Source organism: Alligator mississippiensis, chromosome 2 (genome assembly GCF_030867095.1).
Source record: "Alligator mississippiensis isolate rAllMis1 chromosome 2, rAllMis1, whole genome shotgun sequence".
Classification (NCBI taxonomy): domain Eukaryota; kingdom Metazoa; phylum Chordata; order Crocodylia; family Alligatoridae; genus Alligator; species Alligator mississippiensis.
Genome location: NC_081825.1, coordinates 287,140,603 through 287,163,507, shown reverse-complemented (window position 1 = coordinate 287,163,507; position 22,905 = coordinate 287,140,603). Strand labels below are relative to the sequence as shown.

General features: G+C 44.6%; 1 protein-coding gene across 4 annotated transcripts in view; it reads right to left on the bottom strand.

Annotated features, from left to right (window-relative positions):
* Nucleotides 1-22,905, bottom strand: part of TDRD9 (tudor domain containing 9) — a 154,817-nt gene that overhangs the window by 11,413 nt on the left and 120,499 nt on the right. For 2 of the 4 annotated variants that reach the window (XM_006258013.4, XM_019481539.2), the window contains 7 exons: nt 17,605-17,817; nt 16,545-16,634; nt 12,611-12,871; nt 11,508-11,660; nt 8,322-8,392; nt 7,024-7,133; nt 6,724-6,820 (listed from right to left, as the gene is read on the bottom strand). In XM_006258013.4, the coding sequence (XP_006258075.1) occupies nt 6,724-6,820; nt 7,024-7,133; nt 8,322-8,392; nt 11,508-11,660; nt 12,611-12,871; nt 16,545-16,634; nt 17,605-17,817 (995 nt within the window). Of the gene's footprint in view, nt 1-6,723; nt 6,821-7,023; nt 7,134-7,962; nt 8,201-8,321; nt 8,393-11,507; nt 11,661-12,610; nt 12,872-16,544; nt 16,635-17,604; nt 17,818-22,905 lie in introns of those variants that run through there. The other 2 variants (XR_002088404.2, XM_059723275.1) reach the window with 2 other exon arrangements.

The following is a 22,905-nucleotide window of genomic DNA, read 5'->3' as shown; positions in this document are numbered from 1 at the left end:
AAACCCTTCGTCAGGCTAAGGAAGTGTCAGCAGTTGGTGTTTGCTCTTCTTGGATGGAATGAAAAATAAAGAAGCCAGGGGCTGGGCTGGGGAGTCAGTTGCCAGGCAGATTATAATGCATTAAAAATCCAATGTCTATGTTTAGTCCATGATCTCTAGTATCCAGCAGGTTGATGAAATGGAGCTCAGGCTCGTCTCTAGGAAGTGTTGTGTAAGTTTCCCTTGAGGATCAGGGCTGAGAGATTGGAGAGAGAGTGGCCCTCCTGTGAGAAATGTGCCCCCACCGGTAATTGGGTATTTCTGTCTTTGATAGATTTCCGGTGTGCGTTCATTCTGGTGCGCAGTTGTTTGGTCTCTCCGACGTATTTTCCATCAGGGCATCTGGTGCATTGGATGAGGTATATAACATTTCTGGAGGTGCAGCTGTAAGATCCAGGGATGCTGATGGCTCTGCTGTGGGGTGTAGTGATTGTGGGGGTGGTGGAGGTGTGTTGGTAGATTTTGCATTTCTTGTCATGGCACGGTCTGGATCATAGGGAACAACTCTCCCAGACTACCGCAAGCACAGTTTGCGGAAGGAGGTGAGCAGCCAACAGTGGCAAAAAAACAGGTTAGGGACTATTTAGAAAAGCTGGACATGTACAAGCCCATGGGACTGGACACGATGCACCCAAGGCTGCTGAGGGAGTTGGCCAATGTGACTGCACAGCTGCTGGCCATTAACTTTGAAAACTTGTGGCAATCAGGAGAGGTCCCAGACAATTGGAAATGGGCAAATATAGTGCCCATCTTAAAGAAAAGGAAGAAGGAGAATCCAGGGAACTACAGGCCAGTTAGCTTCATCTCAGTCCCTGAAAAGATCATGGATCAGGTCTTCAAGAAATCCATTCCTAAGCACTGGGAAGAAAAGGTGGTGATTATGAACAGTCACCATGGATTCACCAAAGGCAAGTCATACCTGACCAATCTGATGGCCTTCTAAGATTAAATGACTAGGTCTGTAGATACAGGGAGATCAGTGGACGTGGGTTAGATAATCTGGAAAAACTCTCACAAGGAGAGTAGTAAAGTACTGAACAGCTTACCTGGAGTATCTTCGTCCTTGGAGGTTTTTAAGGACTCAGTTAGACAAAGCTTTATGATTGGCTGGGATGATCTAGTTGGGGCTGGTCCTGTTTTGAGCAGGGGCCTGGACCAGATGACCTCCTGAGGTCCCTTCCAACCCTAATTTTCTATGATTCTAACTCATTTGAATGGCCAAACAGGAACAAGTTACCAATAACTGCCTCACTTTCAGGATTTTTGTGTTTTCTGAAACACTTCAGGGCCCACTGTGGTGAAACAATGATTTGCAGTGTGTCCACCCCAATTTGCAACGTAAAAGAATGTAACCCATGCCATGTACTTTGAGGTCATTAGGTTTTCACTATTCATTCCAATTTCAATCCAAGTGTAGATCAAGACTTTTTTTTTCCAATTTCTAATTCTGAATTTTCCATTTTTAGGGCTTCCAACTTTCATGAACTCCTTTACATGAAGGCTTATAAGAGGAAAGAATCTGAAAGTGGTATTATAGCACATAGCACAAATCCTTTTCTGATTATATTTGCTTGGATTTAGACCTAGGGACTTTTGACTTTTTAAACCATAAAAAAATAGTAAAAAACTACAAGTGAAAGTACAAACCTGAGTGGCCCCACCAAGGGTCAGACATAAGAGACTCATCAGTAACATAACACCCATATCACCAGCAGTTGAAATGCCCTTCCTCTCAATGCCCTTCATGGAATTACACATTTAGGATTAGTTGTCCATTTTCCATCTTGCAAAGTTCCCCCTTAACAGCTCAGCACAACCGATGCTAGTCCAAGTTTTGTTGCAAGGTGAAGCATCCAAATTTAAAGGAGACGTGTCCAAATCAGGAACCAAGAGAGCTGGAGGCTTTGGTCAGAGCTGGCCTCTGTAGCTCTTCAGGGTTGTCATCTTGGCCTGGCCCACTGACCAGGCAGATCATACTCCCCAGAGCTACTCAGTATAGAAAAAATGTAGAAGTCCAGCATACAAAAGGTGGCACCAAGGACAGCAAAGAGTGGGTGCAAGCAGGGGGCAGTTCAGGATGGCATAGAAAACAGGAGGGACAGGCCACTTACGCCACCTGATCTAAATGGTGGACAAAAGTGGCAGTGGCCAAGGCCCCATGTGGCAACTGCCACTGGAAGTCACCAGTCCTCTTAGCAATGGGCAGCTTGTACAGGGGGCACCAGGTGAGGTGGGCTTGCTTTTTTACTGCTGCCGCTAAATGCCGACTTCAGATCACGTCTATAAACTGGCCAAGGGAGACCAGCAGGCAAAGGGAGAGTCCCTGTTCCCCCGAGCCCTACTGGGAGTAACAAGGAATAACAACTATAATTTGACAGAGAGTAGATTCAGGCTAGATATCAGGAGGCACTACTTCACTGTCAGGGTGGCTAGGATCTGGAACCAACTTCTAAGGGAAATGGTGCTCACTCCTACCCTTGTGGTCTTTAAAAGGAGGCTAGATAGACACCTTGCCAGGGTAATTTGACCCCAGCATTCTTTCCTGCCCACAGCAGGGGCTGGACTTGATGATCTGCTCAGGTCCCTTTCGACCCTACCTAATATGAAACTACGTCCAGGTGGATGGTGAGGACAAAGGCATGACACAATGACTGTTCATGTGTAGAGCATCTTCCAAAACAGGATTTCAGAGCAAATCCCACATGGGGAGGAACAGCCTGGGTATCAGGCCTGCCACTCTCACTGCTGTCCGTGGCCAGAGAGATAGGCAGAGATGGTGCATTCAACAAGCTGCCATTAGGAGGGTTTGCCATGTGTGAAGGTGTCTGCCAAGCAGCAACAGCATCTGAGGGAAGGGCAGCTTCCATTTGAGCCAAGAGGCATGGAGCAAAGTGTGTCCAGCAAGGACAGAGGCAGAGGCTGTAAACAGAGACTGCATCTGTGCCAGGAGAAAACCTTTTGTCCAACGATCCTACAGACATACGAGCTTCAAGTCCCTTTCAGATATGCAGGATAAAACGTGCTAGTGCTTTTTCCCAGGACATGACTGTGTGCGTGCAGCCTGTAAACAGGCCAAGAGCAGTAAGAGTTAAAATATGGAAGTCTGAAGTTCTGCAGAAAGCACCAGAGTGCATCAGAACATTTGGAATCTGGCAAAGAACATCCTGGGATGGACAGAATTAGTATAACCTGCCATAGCAGATAGGCAAAGCATGTAGGACAGTACAACCAAAGCATGTTATATACCTGGAAAGGTACATAGGAAAGTTACAATTAAATAAGTTAATTAATCATCAAATTGTGAGATGCGTGGAACCAAACTTGACTGATCAAGTGTGGGCAGTGATGCAGGCTTGAGCAGAGTAGAACAGAAGAAATGCCCTTTGCATCTGTATTTAACCCTGCACTATCCCTGCTGTCATCCAGTCCAATCACCTGGCTGATAAACTGAATAAAGGCTACACTAAGTTTATATTCACCTGGTTGATAATATGAATAAAGTTTATACCGTACTCATCAAATAGCTGCTGTGGGTTTATTCAAACCATGTTGCAGTAGCACCTAATGGGTCCCCAGGGGACAAAAACAGTGCATCTGTAAAGTTAATGTGTTTTTAACTGGGACAAGCCAGCCACGTTCTGTGCTCCTCTCTGGTGGAGAAGCAGCAATATAGTTTGCAAGAGTAATGTGTGTAAATGACTGCTGTGCCCATTTTAATCCAAGTTAAACCAGGGGACAGTCAGGCCTGTGTCAAATTAGTCATCTATTTACTGCCAGAAAGATTGAGAAACTGAAACCAGTTTAAAGCTCTAGGTACCTGATGCAGGTGAAAAGAGCAAAAATAAAGTTTAGCAATAAAGCTTAACATACAAATCCTCTCCACCACGCAGATCTAAGACTGGCAGAGGTCCACACTTATACACTTAGCCACTGCTATACCTACACTTGTAATAATCTCAGGAATGTGACTGGTGCACGTTACAATGTGCTACATGCTTTATTGTGTTGTTTCTGTGTTCACACTATTGTTCTATCGTGTGACTCAAGGTCTTCCTTAGAAGAGGTTAAGTGCCAGGACTGGCTAGGTGCAGGAGACAACTGGACAGACATTTAGCATTAGCAAAGCCTTGAATGACTTTGCTGACATGTCAACAAGGGTTAGATACGTGACATCCAAGGAGTGCCTTAAGGATATACACAAGACAGCGGGAGAACAGGCTGAAAACAACCAACCTGGCAGCTCCTGACCAGAAGGGTTGAGTAAATGAAATAAGCCATCTTTGGGGGTGCCCAGGGCTTTGTGAACTGGACTGTGGATGGAAGGACTGCTTAATCCTTTTGGAGGGGACAGAGAACCTGTGGCTGGCTGCCTTAGCCCCAGTAAATGACTGTCTGATGTGCTGCTTGGAACTGTGAGTTGTGCTGTTTCACCAAGAGAAGGTGAAGTCACTCTCTCAGGAGCAGAACTGGATGCTCACTCCTCGAGTCAGGGCCACAGAGAATCAGGGAAGGTGAGAACCCAAAAGGTCAGGGTCTCAAGCAGGAAGGAGCTTAGACTCCTCCATTCTCTAGACGCTAACCCTTAACTAGCTTTAAGGCAGGGGCGGGCAATTATTTCGGGTGGAGGGCCACTTACCCAGTTTTGGCAGGCTATCGAGGGCCGCATGGGTAGCTCCGCTCCTTGACAGGTGCCCTGCCCCCTGGCCACCATCTTGGGACCAACGTCTCAATGTCTTGGGACCAACGTCCCATGGCTAGCACCGGTGGGGCCCAGAGCAGGGTGCAGGCTGGCAGGGGTCTGTGGAGTCAGGCTGGGCTGCACCAGCAGGGAGAGGGGGGAGCTGGCCCGGCTCCATAGAGCCCCTGCGCTCCTGCCACCCTGCTCTGGGCCCTGCCAGCACTGGCCCCGGGACACCAGTGCGGGCCCCATGCTCCCGCTGGCTCCCTGCCCACTCACACCCAAGACCCCTCCCAGCCCCGTGGTACAGGCAGGGGGCAGCACACAGCCCTGACCCCCTGCTCGCTGGCAGGGAAGAAGCTGGTGCTGAGCACAGGGAAAAGTGGCACCTCGCCCGCCCCATGGCCGGTGCTCCCTGCTGCAGGTGCTCATAGCCCACGCAAGGCTGTGTGGAGCAGGCACAGGCAGCCCCATGTGGGCTGCAAGCAGCTACAGCGCAGGGCACTGGCCATGCACTGAGCAAGGGGCCGCTTTTACCCGCATTCAGCACCAGCTTGTAACCCGACCTGGAGCTCGCATGCTGGGTAGCCTGGAGGCAGCAGTGGCAAACACTGCCCAGCACAGCGGGGGGGCGGCAGCGGCGGCACGCACAGCGTAACCGCTGTCGCCATGACACAGCCCCAACGGGCGAGCCTGGAGCCAGCGCAGGGCCCAGGCTGGCAGTGGGGCTGGGTTAGAAGGTGGTGCTAAGTGCTAGTGGGGGGAAGAGCAGTCCCCTCCCCAGCCCAGGCCTGGCGCCCCACGCTGCAGCCGCTCACAGCCCCCATGGAGCTGCCTGTGCTTGCTCCGGACAGCCCCACGCGGGCTGCGAGCACCTGCAGCAGGGAACGCCAGTCATGGGGCGGGCGAGGGGCCACTTTTCCTTTGCGCCAGCAAGGAGCAGTGAAGGAGCCCAGGGAAAAGCTGAGTGCAGGGGGGAAAAGCAGCCCCTCCCCCACCCCATGGCCGCCACTCCCTGCTGCAGCTGCTCACAGCCTGCATGGGGCTGTCCGGAGCAGGCACAGGCAGCCCCTGCAGGCTGTGAGCAGCTGCAGCGCAAGGCGCCTGCCCCGGAGTGGGGGAGGGGCTGCTTCCTCCCCCCCCCCCTCCCCCCCCCCCCCCCCCCCCCCGCCCCACCACCTTTGTTCCTTCCCTGCCCGGGGTCTCCCCTGCCCTTCTCCTCCCACCCGCTTACCTGAGGTTCTGGCGCCACCAGGGCAGCCATGTGGTCCCAGGCCAGAAGCCCTGGTTGGGGCTTCCGGCTGGGGGGGCCCTGATGTTGTGGGAGCCCGCCAGGCTTCCCCTGGGTCCTACTGCCCTTGGTTCCTGTCATTTTTGACAGGAACCAAGGGCAGATAAATATTAATTTTCTACATATTTTAGGGGCCCCACGGGCCAGATAGAATGGCCTCGTGGGCCAGATCCAGCCTGCGGGCCGTATTTTGCCCACCCCTGCTTTAAGGGGTACTCTCAGAGACCTAACAAGCCTGCAGCGGTCTGAAGCAAGCACTCCCTGGAGGGCACTCCGTGACATGAGACATCTATTTACAGCCAGAGTGACTAAGAAACCAAGACATACTTAAGGCTCGAGGTACCTGAAGCAGGTCAGAAGAGAAAAAGTAAAATTCAGCAGTAAAACGTTTAACACATAAACCCCTTCCACCATGAAGATCTAAGATTAGTAGAAATCTACACTATACACTTATCTACTTCTACATCTATACCTGTAACCATTTAAGGAATGTGACTGGTATACATGAAGGCAAAGATTGAAAGTTCAGATTCACATATCTACCCAACATCTTTGCAGTGCTCTACAGCACTGCTGGTAAAGGATGGAAGAAATGCAAAGCATCGGGGAACAATGGTAGAGAGCACCCAGTTCCTGAAGGTGTACAATGTCAATTTGCTGAAGTCACAAATTTATCAATGAGAAAAAAAAAATATTGTTAAAAAGGCATGAATACCTGAGTTCTATAACAGGGGCAAACAACATACTGAGGAGTGCTGGTAGCCCAGGGATAGGAGGCATAAAAGTCGTTTCCCTTAACAACACTGTAGACCCTATTAGAGAAAAGAATAAAAACTGGTAGTTAACAGTGCTAAAAATCACAAATAATCTCAAAGCAGCCCACAAAAGAAACTATAGTAACAAATGTATTTACTAGTGTGGCTGTTCATATGAGCAATGCTAAAAGCTAAAGTAGTACGAAAAATGTGTAAAATTAGGAATACGCAATTTTTTTTTGCCTATTTCCATACATTACCAGTTGCGTTTACTGATAAGAAAGCAGCAACCAACATTTGCTGAAATGGATCTGCAGGGGTATCATGGACAATCACAGAGTTTACACTCTCTCTGTCTATCCAGATGGTTCTAGAGGGGAAAAAATGACAAAATATGTTTTGCAGCATAAAGAAAGCCAACTAGTACAAATAAAGAATTCAGAGAAAATCAATGCACAAACTAATTCTATTTAGCAGCTCAATTTCCAATATGAATCAGGCTCATAGTTTTGAACCTATCTGCAGTAAAAGTCTTAAAATGCTTTAAGGAAAACTTGCCTAAAATGCTTTAATAAATTAACCAATTCTCAACATTCTAAATCGCATGTTGTATTTTAATGCTATAGAGAAATGGTTCTTAACCTTTTCAAACTCCAGGAATTTCTCCATAACTTTTCTGAATTTAGCAGTACCCTCTGTGGAGGTGGGCAGAGGGAGCCCCTCCTTTTCTTCAATGAACACAGACAGTCTCCCCTGCAACATCTTCATTGTTCCTGCCAGCAAACTTCGAGTTCCGTTACCATGTTCAGATATATCGTCAAGGTTCCCAAATTAATTTTGGAACTCAAAGAACCTAAACTCCCTCCCTCATACATGCTTATTCTGTTTTAAGAGATAAACCCCGTAATTTTTCATAGTGCTGAATGTTGTTTAATCTGTGCAGAACCACACCAACTTCTTACAGGTTCACTTTAAGTGCCCAAAGAGAGCTGGGAATAAGGCCAAGACTACAAGAAGAGTTGCAGAAGTAAACCTAGTATTAAAGCAGCCTAGAGATTGCCAGCTTCAATGACGAAAAAAAAGGGAACAGGAGTTTTCCCACTACTCAGAACATACGAGCATGCTACTGCATTTATTGTAGCATGAGATTTTAGTGATAGTTATTATTTTGCTCTAGAATCCCGGAGTATAACACTTACATCAGGCCAGCCAGCAGCAGCAACTGCCACAACCAGAACGCAGTCCCTCATGTCAGGCTGGGCTGCAGCAGCTTGCCCCCTTCTGCCACAGCCACATTCCAGTCCAGCCCCACAAGGAGTCTTCTGGGAATAGAGGCACAGCAGGACAGTTCTACGTAGTGGCAGCGATGGTGTGGCACCCCTAAAAGGATCTTGTGACACTCTCAACAACTGGTTGAGAATCTCTGCTACAGAGTTACTACAGCATAAAGATGAATTTTAAAAGATTCAAGATGGACAAATGTGCTACTTGATAACTCTTACTATGCATAAGAATGAGCGATGATGTGCTACTGTTAATAGTGACTGCTTTACCATACCTGAACTTGGCAACTTGGGTCATACTATGACACTTCATCTCATAAGGACTGAATGGGCCATGAAGCACTGCCTTTGAAAATACAGGACAAATGAAAATATTTTTAGTTAATATTTGGACCTCCAATTTAGTCAGTCTATCATTAAAAAAAATCAGCTTTTAATTAGTGATAACAATTAATCTCTCTCTCTAGTTTAGTATGCTTGTAGCATACATGCACATAACAGGTAACATTTTAATATATGAGATCATACTTTTGGTTCCTAAATTCATGCTGAGGCATCTGAACTGTCCTGTTTTCACAGATGTGCAGCATTCAGTTTCCTACCGATTTCAATGGAAGATTGGATGCCACAGAATTATCTACCAAAACAACCCAGGCCACTTCTATTTAAGTGGTCAGGTCCCCAATCCTATAAAGACTTTATTTATAGTGTTATGCATGTGAGACATGCTGTATGAAAGTACCTCCATGGGACCACGTGTATGTAAATTAAGCATGCGCATATATGTTTAGAAGACTAAAAATGTATTTGCCCAACAAGGAGCCTAGCTACCAATTTGGGGGGGAAAACATAACATATTTGATAAGATTAACAAGTAATTAGAGTGCAAAGCAGAACAGAATTGCATAGTTTTCCATATCTGTTGTTTAATTGTGACTATACATGCCTTAACATACAACCAAACAAAATCCCCATTTTTTAAAAAATGTATATGTTCAGTAATGGAGCCATATACTGCAACACTAGTACTGCTTACTGCAGGATAACTTTGCATCATCAGCAGAACCTATTTTTTGTATGCATTTACATTCAGATTGTTAGAAATAAATTTGATTGTGGCTGCATGTTCAGTGGTGGTAACTACATTTTGCCTGCTTGAATACACCAAAAAAAAAAGATCTGCATCTGTGTTCCAGTTACAGGAAGTGTCACTATAGATTGGAGTATGAGGTTGTTATGCTCTTAGGCAATGGACTAGAAAACATACACCCTAAAACATTAATTAAAATAGTGATGAAGAAAAATTAACTGGATTAGTCTGTAGTGAAGGCCATATTCTGGAAGGTGTTACAAGGTGTTTCTATATGCGTTAAGAAGGATGCTGACATGGAACAGGGATTAAAAGTGAATTCTACAGTGAGTTATTACTCTAGTGTTGAATATGGTAACAAATCATGCTTAGAAAGAAAAAAGGAGAGAGGTTTGTATTAGTATTACAACAAAAACTACAACAGTAATCTTTAACAGCCAAAAGTGCCCCAAAATTTTGGTCACTGCTGACAGTTGTACAACTTCATAACAATTAACTGTGAAATCTAGATTAATATGGAAAAGCTGAGTTCAAAATGTTCACAGATTCATAGAAGTTTTAGGGCTGGAAGGGACCTTGTGAGATCGTCAGGTACAGTCACCCTGCTCTGAGCAGGAAAGACTGCTGGTGAATTCAGAAAACTGATGAGATCTGCTTTCCACAGACTTAATTGCTATTCCAGCTACAGAACTCAGTAAATTTTTAATTATTTTGCTATTTGTTTTTAAAGATAAAAACTGATATACCATACAAACAGAAGTATTCAATTTTATCCTTAACATTTTATTTGCATTGGAAATGGTTTTGTAGCAAAAAGCCCCCTTTTTCCTCTTGCCTGCATTTGCTCTCCCTTCTTTGGATACGTTTCTCTTTTTCTACCTTTTCTTCCTTCCTCTCTCTTTCACTTTAAGATAAGGAATTGTGTTTTAAAATTTGTGTGTGTGCATTTTGTATCTCCCCTTGTAGTTTGGTATTTTTATCTATTTGTGTGCCATGGCATTTGTAGCTTATATTTTATACTCCTCACCTTTCAACTTTCAATTAAATGTGTTTTAGTAAGTTATACATTGTAACAATGTTAACAAGGGCAGGAATCAAACTGTCCTTCTCTGTATCAGGCTGGCCCCTGAAAGAGGCAGTGAATCAGTGATTGAATGTGTAACAAGGTATCACAAAGCAATTAACACCTGGGAAGCTGATGATCAACCAAGGGAAGAACTCAATAGAAGACAATGTAACAACCAGGAAATCTCTAAACCTCACTGATCCAGGGCTAGAAGCCCAGGCCTGAGTTAATCAACACCGGGGACCAACTTTTGGGCTGAATATCTCCAGATCGGCCGCTCCCAGAGCCCTATTCAAAATTCATCAACGACTCCCAAACCTGCACGTACATGCGGACGACCCCTGGGGCTGACAGATGCCGTCCAGTAGCCACTGGGGGGGGGGGGGGGGGGGGAGTCCCACGAGGGTCAACGACCCCTGGATTGGGCAAACCTGAAAACTGGGGAGTCACCAAAGTTTGCCAGGGACAGATAAAAGGCAGTGAAAAGTGACCCTCAGTGGCGCCCTCTTGATCTCCAATTCGACCAGACCTGTCCAGCCAGAAGGACCAGCCAGCAACCCCCTTCTGGAAGATAACACCACGCTGAAAGAAGCCTCAACAACAGACTCCAGCGCTTGTAGGATAGGTATACCTGACTGTAGCCTGCTACTGTGTGTGTGCATGTGTGCGTGTGGGGACCAGCCCCAAGGTTTATGATTTAAGTCATTACAGTGTTTCAATCTGCCTAATAAACTAGAATTTTAAGGATCCCGAGTTGGACATTTGTAGCCAACAGTTTCCACAGACGGTACCAGAGTTGCTCAGGACCTTGCACAGAAGTCTTAAAAGTTCATTTCAAGCTTTACAGCTCCCTAAGTAATACTCACTTCAGAGCTCACAACCGTTTACACATATGCATCTTCAGCCAGATGCGAAAAACCTTAGTTAGCAGTGTCTCTTAACTAGTTTTGGCTTTGAATAAAAAGAATATTACAAGAGAGAAATAAAATCTTGGCTAAAGACTTACAGGAAACCCTTGCAACTGGCGGGTTCAGGATTTGCCATATCAAATATTTGCGAATGCCTAACCCACATCTTAAATACCCTTGAAGGAGCAGCTGTGCCTCCTCCCAGGGGCACTGTGTTCATGAACGCAGTGCCTTATTCGTAGATTTTGCCATTCACGGGGGATACAAGAACGTATCCCCCACAAATGGCGAAGGTCGTGTGCATTTTAATTCTTCTGCACAAGCCTATCAAATAGAAATTCAAGCCCTTACAATTTCAAGTGAAAAAAAAAACCCCAATCCACATTTCTGAAATTACCTTGCAATTTGGAGTACCAAATTTGTTGGCAGAAAAGCTGCTTGACACCATTTCAATTAGATGCTTCTCTTTTTCTCTTGAGGATTTTTGGGTTGCATTGTCCTCATGTTTTACCGGTTTTGAAAACAACTCCTTGAGCAGTTCATGGCTTTGCTACATAAATACAGAAAAGGTTGGAAAAGTGGAAACATTCAAATTTAAAATTTTTCTTGTAAGCTTAATGAAAAAATATGCATGTCTGTGGAAGTGCAAAAATTCAAATATAATACAAAGCCTAGTATTTTCTTTAAGAATCCTTCCCACTGAATCATAAAACATGAATTTCTAACATACAAGGTGTTCAGCTAATAAAGTGTCATACATTTCTGTTTTGGGAGTGTTTCAGAAAAAAGGGTGTGTTCTGGTCATATTACAATCACACTAGTATACAAGTTTCCCTCGCTTTATGTAGGCTCTATATGTGCGAATTTGCTTTTATGCAATGACCCTTTTTATACCAAAAATTTGTTATATGCAAGGTAAATTCACTCTTATGTGATCAGTGTGGTAGAAGCCCACAATCAGCTGCTTTGTGCGGTGCATTGTGGGAGTGAGGCGCACCAAAATATAGTCTCCTGGGTGGATCTGTGCTTTTTGCTCATTGTCTGCAACATGTGTTTCTGTAGTTGCCATCCCCATTATGGTAACATTCACCACCACCCTGTGCTTGTATGTACTGTTTGCTGTTGGTGAGTACCAAAACTGTCTTGTAAAAGTGATAGAAATGGGCCTGAGGGTCAGTACAATCGAGGTCTTGGAACGTATCCCTATTTGTTACATTGTTCCCTTTATGCAACTTCGAATTATGCGCCTTTTTCCAGGAATGCATGTACAGAATAAACTGAGGGAAACCTGTATGTATTCTCAAAAGACCAAAAATGCTTTTATGTACATAAGCACACACTTTACAATATAAACTTACATTCAACTACTAGTTAGACCGAACTGTGTCTAATGTGTAGAGCTTTCAGGATGTCAGCTCAATGTGGTTTCAGGACATAGGAGATAAATGAGATTACTAAAAGAAAACCAGAAAACCTGGTTTATTTTTACTTAATATATACCTTTGATTGGTATGATTCTTCAGCTACTTCAGCATAGCCGTCTCTAATAAGCACATCTCGAATGTTCACAACATCTTTAATCCCCGAATGACGGTAAAGATTCACATGCAGAATACTATGAACAACTGAATACACTTTCACTATGAGAGCACAGCCATTGACTAATGAAGTAAATCTTTGACTAGCACCATAGCTCCACTGCTCTCCACATACAAGAGATTTTGCAGAGGGACGCATCTTGCATATCTTGAATTCTAATGCCTGAAGCAAAACCATTTAAGAAAATACAATGCATTACAGAAATAACACATTTTCATTTATTTATTTATATTACTAAGGTCAGTTACAATCTAAATAATGAAGCCTGTATGTAACATTTTCATTAACTATATCAACTCCATTATTTTGCACTGAGAAATCCTAAGATTGCTACAGAACTACTGACACTTCATTTTAACTGCCATAGCAAATGTATCTTCATTTACAGCAAATCTTACATCATTTCAGTCAATGGGCTATGTAGTTTCTAAAAGACATACACAAAAAAGTCTAAGAAAAAGTAACATCATCTCAGTTTGTTGAGGTATGTGCAGTGTTGATTTGTCATCAAAATCAAACAAATTTCATAAGAATGTGAAAATTCCTCCCTGAAACTTTGATATCTTTCATTAAACAAGTGAAATGTTCAGTGTAGCTTCAGAAGGTCCTCAGTATGCATCCCTGCAGCAGCTGTTTTACCCTTGAAAAGCAAATGTTGAGTTTTGAACCTTTCCATTGGAGCCATTCTATAATTAAGGTGGAAAATGAGATTCTAATGTAAACTGTACTTTATTCTATTCAGAACCCAAAAAGAAATATCAGGATCAACACTGGGAGAGTGAGCCTGCAGATGACCTCTCACTACCAAGTTTGAAGGAGATACAATAATGGACTATGAATAATGACCTCAAAAAATCCAGCTGGTTCAACTCAAATTTTAGTCATTAATGTTGCATTTAACATAATGGCTTGCCTTCTGCAATAGGCTTAAATATATACCACCAACTGAAGACCTGAAAGTCGAGTAACAGAAGTTTCTAGCCCTTTTATTTGCAAGAAAAATCTGAACAACAATTTATTATTAAACCTAGCCATCTAGGAACGTAGCTCATTTGAAATCAGTTCAAGGCAGGCATTAAACAGGTATACTGGAAATTATTAGAACAGTAATGCTCAACTTTTGGCCCTGCAGGCCAAATGAGTGGCACAGGGCCAGTCCGCAGGCCTGATTGAGTCCCATGCTCCAGGATCACATTCTGGGCCCTGGCACTGCCCCTCCCTGCCCCACGTGCTTAGTAGTGGCCCCAAGGGGGCTGGTGTCCTGGGGTTGGTCCCCAGAAGCCTGGTGCCACTGCCTATCACTGAAATTGGTCTCTGTAGGACTAGCACTACCCCTTCCCACCCCAGCACATACAGATTGGTTCCCAGGAGCCTGGTGCCACCCCCTCCCAGCCCCTCAGTCTGGGATTGGGCCCTAGACCAAGCACTGTGCCTGTGCACTAGGATCAGGCACCCGATCCAGTGCACAGGGCCTGGGGCTTCCAAGGGTCTGGAAATTTGACAGATCTGGCCCATAGGCTGGAGGTTGACAACCCTGGATTAGAAGATCAAAATTAAGATGATGGTCAGGAAAATAATTAAGTGGCAGAGACGAGAAACAACTACAAGATTTCACAATGATGAGCCCTCAGACAGTTTATCGGTTTAAGCTGGCAAATGTAATGCCTATACATTCTTTTCTGCAGTTCTCTGTACAGCTGAGTGGGCATATGGGGTTTGACTTATGGTCCACTAACAACTGTCACCAAGAAGGGGCAAATCAGAAATACCCCAGACTGCTCACTGACCTACAGAGGACACTGAGAGAGTAAATAGTTGTTGTTTCGCAGATCCTCCTCCAGGAGCTGCCTTGGGTGCGTGCATAAAGAAAGTTCCCAGTGCCAGGACTCTCTTAGGGGCTAGCAGACATTTACTTAATGGTACAATGGGATCTAATACCCGATCCCAATAATCATGCTTCCGACCATGGATGGCAAGAGGTGATTGTTGGGATTGGGGATTAGATCCCAATCATGCCACTGCCACCAGGAAGCTTGAGTCATAGGTCTGCAAGTACTAGACAGGCTAAGTTGATTGATTTCCTCCACATGGCAACTACAAATGGAAGGGCTCCCTGCTAGGACCCTGGGATCAAGAAGCCTCTCCCATATCCTAGATCCTGGTGGACATAATCTCCACACCTTCACCCCCCTCCCCCAAAAAATGCATCCATAGCTGGCCTGTACATGCAGTTTTTATAGCTCCCAGTGCACAAGGACCCAACAATTGGGTAGAGGACCCCTGTTTCATGGAGCAGATTCTCAAGGAATCCATTTCTAAGCACTTGGAGGAGAAAAGGGTGATTAGGAATAGTCAGCATGGATTCACCAGAGACAAGTCATGCCTGACCAACCTGATTGCCTTCTATAAGATGACTAGCTCTGTGGCTGAGGGGAGACCAGTTGATGTGGTGTACCTTGATTTTAGCAAGGCTTTTGATATGCTCTCCCACAACATTCTCACAGACAAGCTAAGGAAGTATGGGCTGGATGAAGGGACTGATAGAAAGCTGGCTGGAGCATCAGTCTCAGAGAGTGGCAATCAATGGCTCGATGTCTGGTTGGCATCAAGTGGGCCCTGGGGCCAGTTTTGTTCAATGTCTTCATCAGTTACCTGGAAGGTGACACAGACTGCACCCTCAGTGAGCTTGCAGATGCCAACAAGCTGTGGGGAGGGGCGGGGGAGTAGTAGATAAGTAGGAGGGCAGGGCTAGGATTCAGAGTGACCTGGACAATTGGATTGGGCCAAAAGAAATCTCATGAGGTTCAACAAGGAGAAGTGCAAAGTCTTACACTTCGGATGGAACAATCCCATGCACCAGTACAGGCTGGGGGCTGACTGGCTGGGCAGCAGCTCTGCAGGAAAGAACCTGGGGCTACAGTGGACAATGAGCTGAATATAAGCCAGCAGCATGCCCTTGTTGCCAAGAAGGCTAACGGCATACTGGGCTGAATCAGTAGGTGTGTTGCCAGGAGCTCATGGGAAAAGATTATTCCTTTCTATTCTGCACTGGTGAGGCCACATCTGGAGTACTGTGTTCGGTTTTGAGCTACCCACTACACAAAGGATGTGGACAAATTGGAGAGTCCAGTGGAGGGCAACAAAAACAGTGATCGGGCTGTGGGACATGACTTATGAGACTGAGGGAACTGGGCTTAGCCTAGAGAAGAAGACGCTGAGAGGGGACTTAAAAGCAGCTTTCAACTATCTGAAGGGAGGTTTGAAAGATGATGAAATTGGACTGTTCTCAGTGGTGGCAAATGACAGAACAAGGAGCAACAGTCTCAAGTTGCAGGAAGGGAAGTTTAGGTTAGATATTGGGAAGAATTTTCTCACTAGGAGGGGAGTGAAACACTAGAACAGGTTACCCAGAAAAGTGGTAGAAGCTCCATCCTTGTAGGTTTTCAAACCCTGGCTAAAGTTTTCACTGTGATTATCTAGCTGGGGGTTGAACTAGATGGCCTCCTGAGATCCCTTCCAACCCTAACGTTCTATGATTCCAGGGTCCCCATGTGCAGAGATGTCTAAAAACTGTGTGCGCAGGTGAGCTGGCAGACTTGCAGATACACAAACCAAAGGAGTTGTTCAGTAAATATTTCTTGGTGGAAAGCACTTTGGTCTGCTAAAATACTTTACAACTAACAAAGTTGTCTTTCCTGTATGCTACATTAGTAAAATATGTGAATCAGTAACAGTACATTGTCATTCTGGAAAGTGCTGTTGTTTAAAATACTTTAATTTGTTACACAGAACATAAATAAATTCATTAAAAAGTAGTATGTGATATTATTGTTACCTGAAAAGGAAGTGCCCGAAGATGGTGTGGAATTTCCATTAAAAGATTTAAAGGCACTCTCAGTCTATTCCCATAATCTACGAAGAAAACCTAGACAATAAGTAAAAAAAAATATAAGGATCAGTGCAGGACCTTGAAGGATCAAAGAATAACAGAATACTATACAAGTGGATACAGGTAATTACAGAAGAGCCCTACTATGGTATATGAGATTACTTGAATCTCATACTGCTTCATCACAGGATGACTACATGGGCCAACAACGTGTTGCACCCATAAAAAACCAAATACATCCTACGACGTAACAGATGAGGTGTTTTCAGTAGACACAGAAAAAGTACTAATGCCTTTGTACAAGGCATTAGTAAGACCTCTTCTGCAATGCTCTATACAGGTCTGGTCTCTCCTGTTCAAAAACATTAACTTCAAACTGAAATAGGTCCAGAGAAGGATGACTAGGACAATCTAAAGGATGCAGAGCCTATTTTGTGACAAGAGACTCTGAGCATGTCTTGCTTACTCTAGCAAAATGAAGACTGAAAGAAGATGATTTCTTCCTGTAAGTAGATCAGAATAGTAAACACGATAGAAGGAGAAGTCAAAGGACAATCATGGCGTAAGAACAAATAGGCAAAAACTGATGTAACAGAAAAGATGGAGCCAGAGATCAGTATAAGAATGGAATTATATTACATGGTCACCAGTTGGTCACCAAAGGACTGGACTCACTGACCCAGCATATTCCTCCATCATTGTGCTTCTAAAACAAAATCTCTTGTGCAGCTGCAGCCTGTTTTCAGTTTTTAAACCTACCATCTCAGCACACGTGAAACAACACCATTTATTTTTCTCTTCCATCAATAATATTCTCCTTTTAATTTCAAGGAAAATCACTGTTCTACCCTTAACTAGTGTTCATTTCTGCCCTTCACAAGGTTTTACAGATTTCTTTGCAACAATTACCTCACTAAAAAAAGCATTTAATTAAAAAAGTGCAGCTGGAAGATTGTTAACCCAATTATGTCTTACCTACTCAACATGACACAACATATTACTGTACCTCAGCTGAATCACCAGAAACATACAGGATCCGAGCTCTGTAGTATCTTTTGTTTTCCAATTCAGAAAATGGTGCCAGACAAAGTAAATCTGGATGTGGACTTATTGGCAGAGGCATCAGGACAAAGCGACTAATTTCAGCAGCTAGGGTCTGGAGTACAGTCAGACTGTTTTCATCTATTCTGTAACCCCAGAAGTGTCCAACTTCGACTACCTACAAACACCAGGATACAACATGCTTAGAAGAGTCTGATTTTTTGTAAGCTTTTCCAATCGTCTCATTTGTATATGCTTTCTATTCTTACAGTGTTCAAAAATGTTATACTCTCCTTCAGGAAAAGTACAATAAAGCTTTCTTAATCCTGACTAGCACAATAGGCTGTTTAAGCAATGAAGCATAACATCTGTAATTCCACCAGGTTCTGTAAATAAGAAACCTATTATCATCACATAACCACTTGGTGTAAACTCAGAAATGCTCTGGGTATGCAAACTGACATGATGAATTTACTTAAATCAAAGTGATTAAAAGCAATCTTATTTTGGATTTTTACTTTTAGTTATTCTCCAAAAAAGCTGATTTTCATTAATTGTTGATTTGCAACTATAATAGCCTGATACTAAATCTGGTACTTTTCTGCAAGTCAAAATATACCACGTCTATACAAATTTTATCTAAGCAAATTGTAGCTTATATTTTTCCACAAAACATTACAATAACTATTCCCTAGAGGGTTTTTTTTTAGTATACATAAGTCAAAATCAATTTGGATAGACACTGGAATTTAATTATGAATGAAGAAAACCAGTATTTACATTTTTATTAGTTAAATAAAACCTTAAATGTCCCAACTAGAATGGACAATATTCTCTAAATTAAAATGTGTTTTACATTGAAAAAACTGACTTACTAAACAGCATATTAGCTAGCAGCTAGTGAACTGAACGGTTTGTTCAGTTCACCACGCCTTTCAAGGTTTTCAGATCTAAAAGAGGTCAGCCTCTTGCACCTCAAATATTACTCATAGTTAGAAAAAGGAAAACATGGCTTTCCTACCTTTTTTCAATTTTCAGTTTCTCAACTATTAATGAGCTAGTTGAATATCTTGAAATTAAGAAAACATTCTCTCCATACCTGCAGAAACTAGTGCCGTCAAACACTGGTTTTACTTTGTCAAACTATAGTCTTTCAGGGCCTTAGCTAGCAGCTTCCATCAATTTAGCTGTTTGGGCTTTAACATTTCAGCAGCAGATATGAACTGCTTTAATAGTCATTTAAAATAAGTAAAAATGATATGTGCAGTAGGTGCAGACTTTCAAGGCTGTCAATTTCAAGTAGCTTTTCCCACCCCAACCCAAAAGAAAAATGTATTTAATTTACAAAAAATCTAATTAAAAATGTCCATTATTTTTTATCCACTCTGTGAACTGATCTCTCCAAAATCCAAAATGTGTTTGGCACTTTTACTGCTAAAACCCACAGTTAAAAAAAAGAAGTCAGATATTTAAAAACACTGGGCGTGTCTACAAATTGCCATAGGGCGGTATTGCTATGGCGCCACACTTTAGTACTTCCCTTTCGGCGCCAATTACTGCACTGTCCGGGCGGCACACGCTTAGGTGTCCCTGCTACACTGCTGTAGCGGTACACTATAGCCAGGGAGCGTGTCGCTATGGTGATGTAGCTGGTGATCACGAGTAGATCCATGTGATTGCTATGTTGCCGTACTATGCTGTATGGTGACATAACACACTGCTATGTCACTGTACGGCAAGGTATAGGTGATCCCACTGAGTCTCCCCAGACTCTAACAGAGTAGAAACCAGGCTAGTTTAATTGGTTTAGGCATTATATGTTTTGGAAAAATATCAAAACATTCACTGGTGAAACTAGGAATCACAATATGTCCAAATCTTGCAGTTTCTTCTCTTCTGACCTCTGCTTTTCTCCTGTAGACAACTGAAAAACCATAGCTAGTCCAAACCTGCTCACCCCTCACATCTTTCCTCAGGACTTCCTAACACCTCTCACTCCCATGGGGTCTATTCAATATGCTGCTACAAAGATCTGCTTCCTGGTCCACTGCTGATCTTATGTTCCCTATGCCCGCTTCTAAGTCCTTCTGTTAGCAAGATACCTACTTTTTTCCTGCCTTCTTACCCTGCTGGGACCTCTCTTTCGCCTTGCAGTTTCCTGGACAAAGGGAAGTTTAACTGAATCACAAAGCATGTTTCCTGCACTTTTTCAAAATTGGGTATCAATGATCTGGGAGCCCGAGATGGAGTTCAGCTACCAACCAGGAAATAGAAGGAAGCCCAACATGTAACTGCGAAGTCGAACACTTGGACAATAGTACAGCAGAAAAGCCTTGCAAATGAAAAACGTATGTCACCAAAGCCATTTAGAAAAGCTCATACTTCTTATGACAACTCTATAAAGGGGGATCTGAGCTGGATCATTTGGCAGGGCAGAACCTCAACAATTGAAACCAGGCCTTCTGAGAAGCAGACCTGAACACCACTCCTTGAAAATCAACATTCAATACTAATTGGCCATTTCTGGTTAATGTCTTTTCCTCAGCTATGAGCCATGACTGTGGGCCTCTGTGGACAGGAGGCAAACATTAAAGGGTCTTTCACGGCAATGGGATGAGCTCATGTGGATGCTGAATTAGGCACTGCTGCCAAATTTGATTGTCTCAGATAAAATAGGACAATGCTTCCTTATGAGGCTTTTCAGAGCCTAGCCCAGGAGTGGGCAATTATTTCAGCTGAAGGGCCGCTTAATGAGTTTTGGTGAGCTGTTGAGGACCACATGGGTAGCCCCACCCCTTGACAGTAGCCCCACCTCCTTGTCATCATATTGGGACCAGAAGTCCTGTTCCCTAACCCCTGATCTTTGCCATGAGAAGTCCCTCCCCTTGTTCCCTCCTTCCCCCCTGCTGAAAATAATTCTTTTGGGAGGGGAGGGTTGCCATCTTCAAACCAGAAAAAAACCAAATCATTCACTAAAAGTCAAACACCTACTATAAGATATTTTAATTTTATTACAAAAAAATATTTGACATGATTTGCGTTTGTGTACTGTATATAGAGGGAGGATTGCATAGTAACTCAAAGTCTTACTCTTGTATATTGTGTCTGGGGGTATGGGGTGTGTGGTTGAGGCTGGGGGTGCATGTATGGTGGTATGTGGGGGTGTGGGAGCGGTTTGTGAGGGGGTGTGGCTGTGTGTGTGTGGGACACAGGTTATGTTGGGGGGGGTGTATATGTGGCAGGGTTGTTGGGGCAAGGTGTGGATGTGAGGACCCCCCCCCACACACTCCCCCACATGGCATGCTGCCCCTGCTGCCAGCAGCAACAGCAGGAAGGGATGCTTAAGGTGCTCATGTCTGGTGCAGGCGCTCGCGCCCAGTGATGCCCAGCTCCGGCCAGCACTGCAAACGAGGGTGAGAAGCGCAGCCTGCCCAGGCTGCCTCTATTGCAGGGGCTCCGCGTGGCGCGCCTGAAGCTCCTGCACTCGCACGGTACCAGGAAAAGCTTCGTGCTGGAACTGGTTGCCTTCCCTGCCCCCTACCACGGTTCTAGGACTCCAGGGTTCTGGGACTGTGTACCATGTGAGGGAGTGTGTGGGGGGTCCCCACACCCACACCCTGCTCAGCTGAGCTCCACTGTCCTACCGCCCCCTGAGCACAGGCTCTGTGCTGCTGCCAGCATGACACTCCTTGCCCACAGCCAGCTGCAGGTCCCCCCACCCCTGCCCACTCCCCTGGTATCCCACTCGCTCTGGGCGGCAGGTAGAGAAGACAAGTAGGTCCCCCAGGGCAGCTGCAGCAATGACAGCAGCAGCTACACCCGGAAGCTGCTACTGGCCTGGCTGGGCCCTTCCACCCATGAGGGTAGGAGCAAGGCACAATAGGGTGTGTTGCGGGGGGATGTATACATGGGTGTCTTGCTCCCACCCTTGTGGGCGGAAGGGTACAATCACTGGTGGGTGCCTGTGGGCCAGGTGAAAGTGCCTGGCAGGCCATATTTTGCCTGTCCCTGACAGCTCCTCCCTGTCCCCATCAGCTTCCCCTTGCAGCCTATCATGAACACCTGCCCCTTACTGCTTCCTTCCATACAGTGCTTTCAGTACAAAAGCTTTCCTGAACTAGCAGATAGAGTCACAACTGGTCCCTACTCTCTCAAGAGCCATTTTCCTACAGCAGGAGAGTCGAACTCAGATGCCCTGGGTGAGCGGTGCAGGCCAGTCCATGGGCCAGATAAGTGGTGCGGGGCTGACCCACAGGATGGATCCTGCCCACGGACAGCCCCTGCCTTCCCTCATTGCCCTGCTGCCCTCATTTTGCCCGAGACACGAGCTAAATCTAAATGTATCCTTTCAGGCAGGGAGGGGAAAAAAAAAAAATCTGTCCCCACCCTTGCTCCACCTACTTTCTTTATGACAACCTTTCAAATACAGAAATGGCCATTTAGGACACCTACTTCAGAAGATACATAGCTATGTAATCCTTGCAAAAGGAACTAGCCCTTTTGCAATATCACACTGAAACAACAATGCTTAAGCCAATTTAAGCCTGCCTGCTGAATCACAAGGAGCAATCCCAAGTGAGCCTCATTATCTTGTTACTGCAGCATGCCCCAACCTCTGCTCAGCTGCTGGCTGCTCTTAAACAACATATTGTTATTGAGGGTGCCCTGCCTTTAAGACTGGGGTGAGCAATTATTTTGGGTGGATGGCCGCTAACTGAGTTTTGGCAAGCCATCGAGGGCCACATGACAGGCAGCCAGGGGCAGATAAGTATTAATTTTCTAAAGTTTTTAGGGGCCCCGTGGGCCAGATAGAATGGCTTGGCGGGCCACATTTTGCCCACCCCTGCTCTAAGAGCAGCCTTGAACCTGACAGGATCTCATCTGTTCCATGGCTGCTAACAGCAGAGCACTGACAGGGCTGAAATGGACTAAAAGGAATAGCTGCCATTCCTGAATGCTGGAGTTTTCTGATGGCCAACCAAGCCAGCTATGTATAGCTCAACCTGCTAACCATGTTCTCATTTTAACCTCCTTTTCTCTAAATTAACATACTTAATTCCTTTAACTGTTTCACATGTATTCCAATCCTTTTGTTTCTTGTCTCTGGATTCTCTCCAGGTTCCCTACATCCTTAAAATGTGGTGATAGGATTCTATTAACCAAAAAAGCCTAGCCGGATCCTCACCTCCCATGTCTTGTATACAATGCTTGTGAAATTAGCCCAAAATTGTGGTTGCTTTTTCTTGCAAGAGAATTACACTGCCGA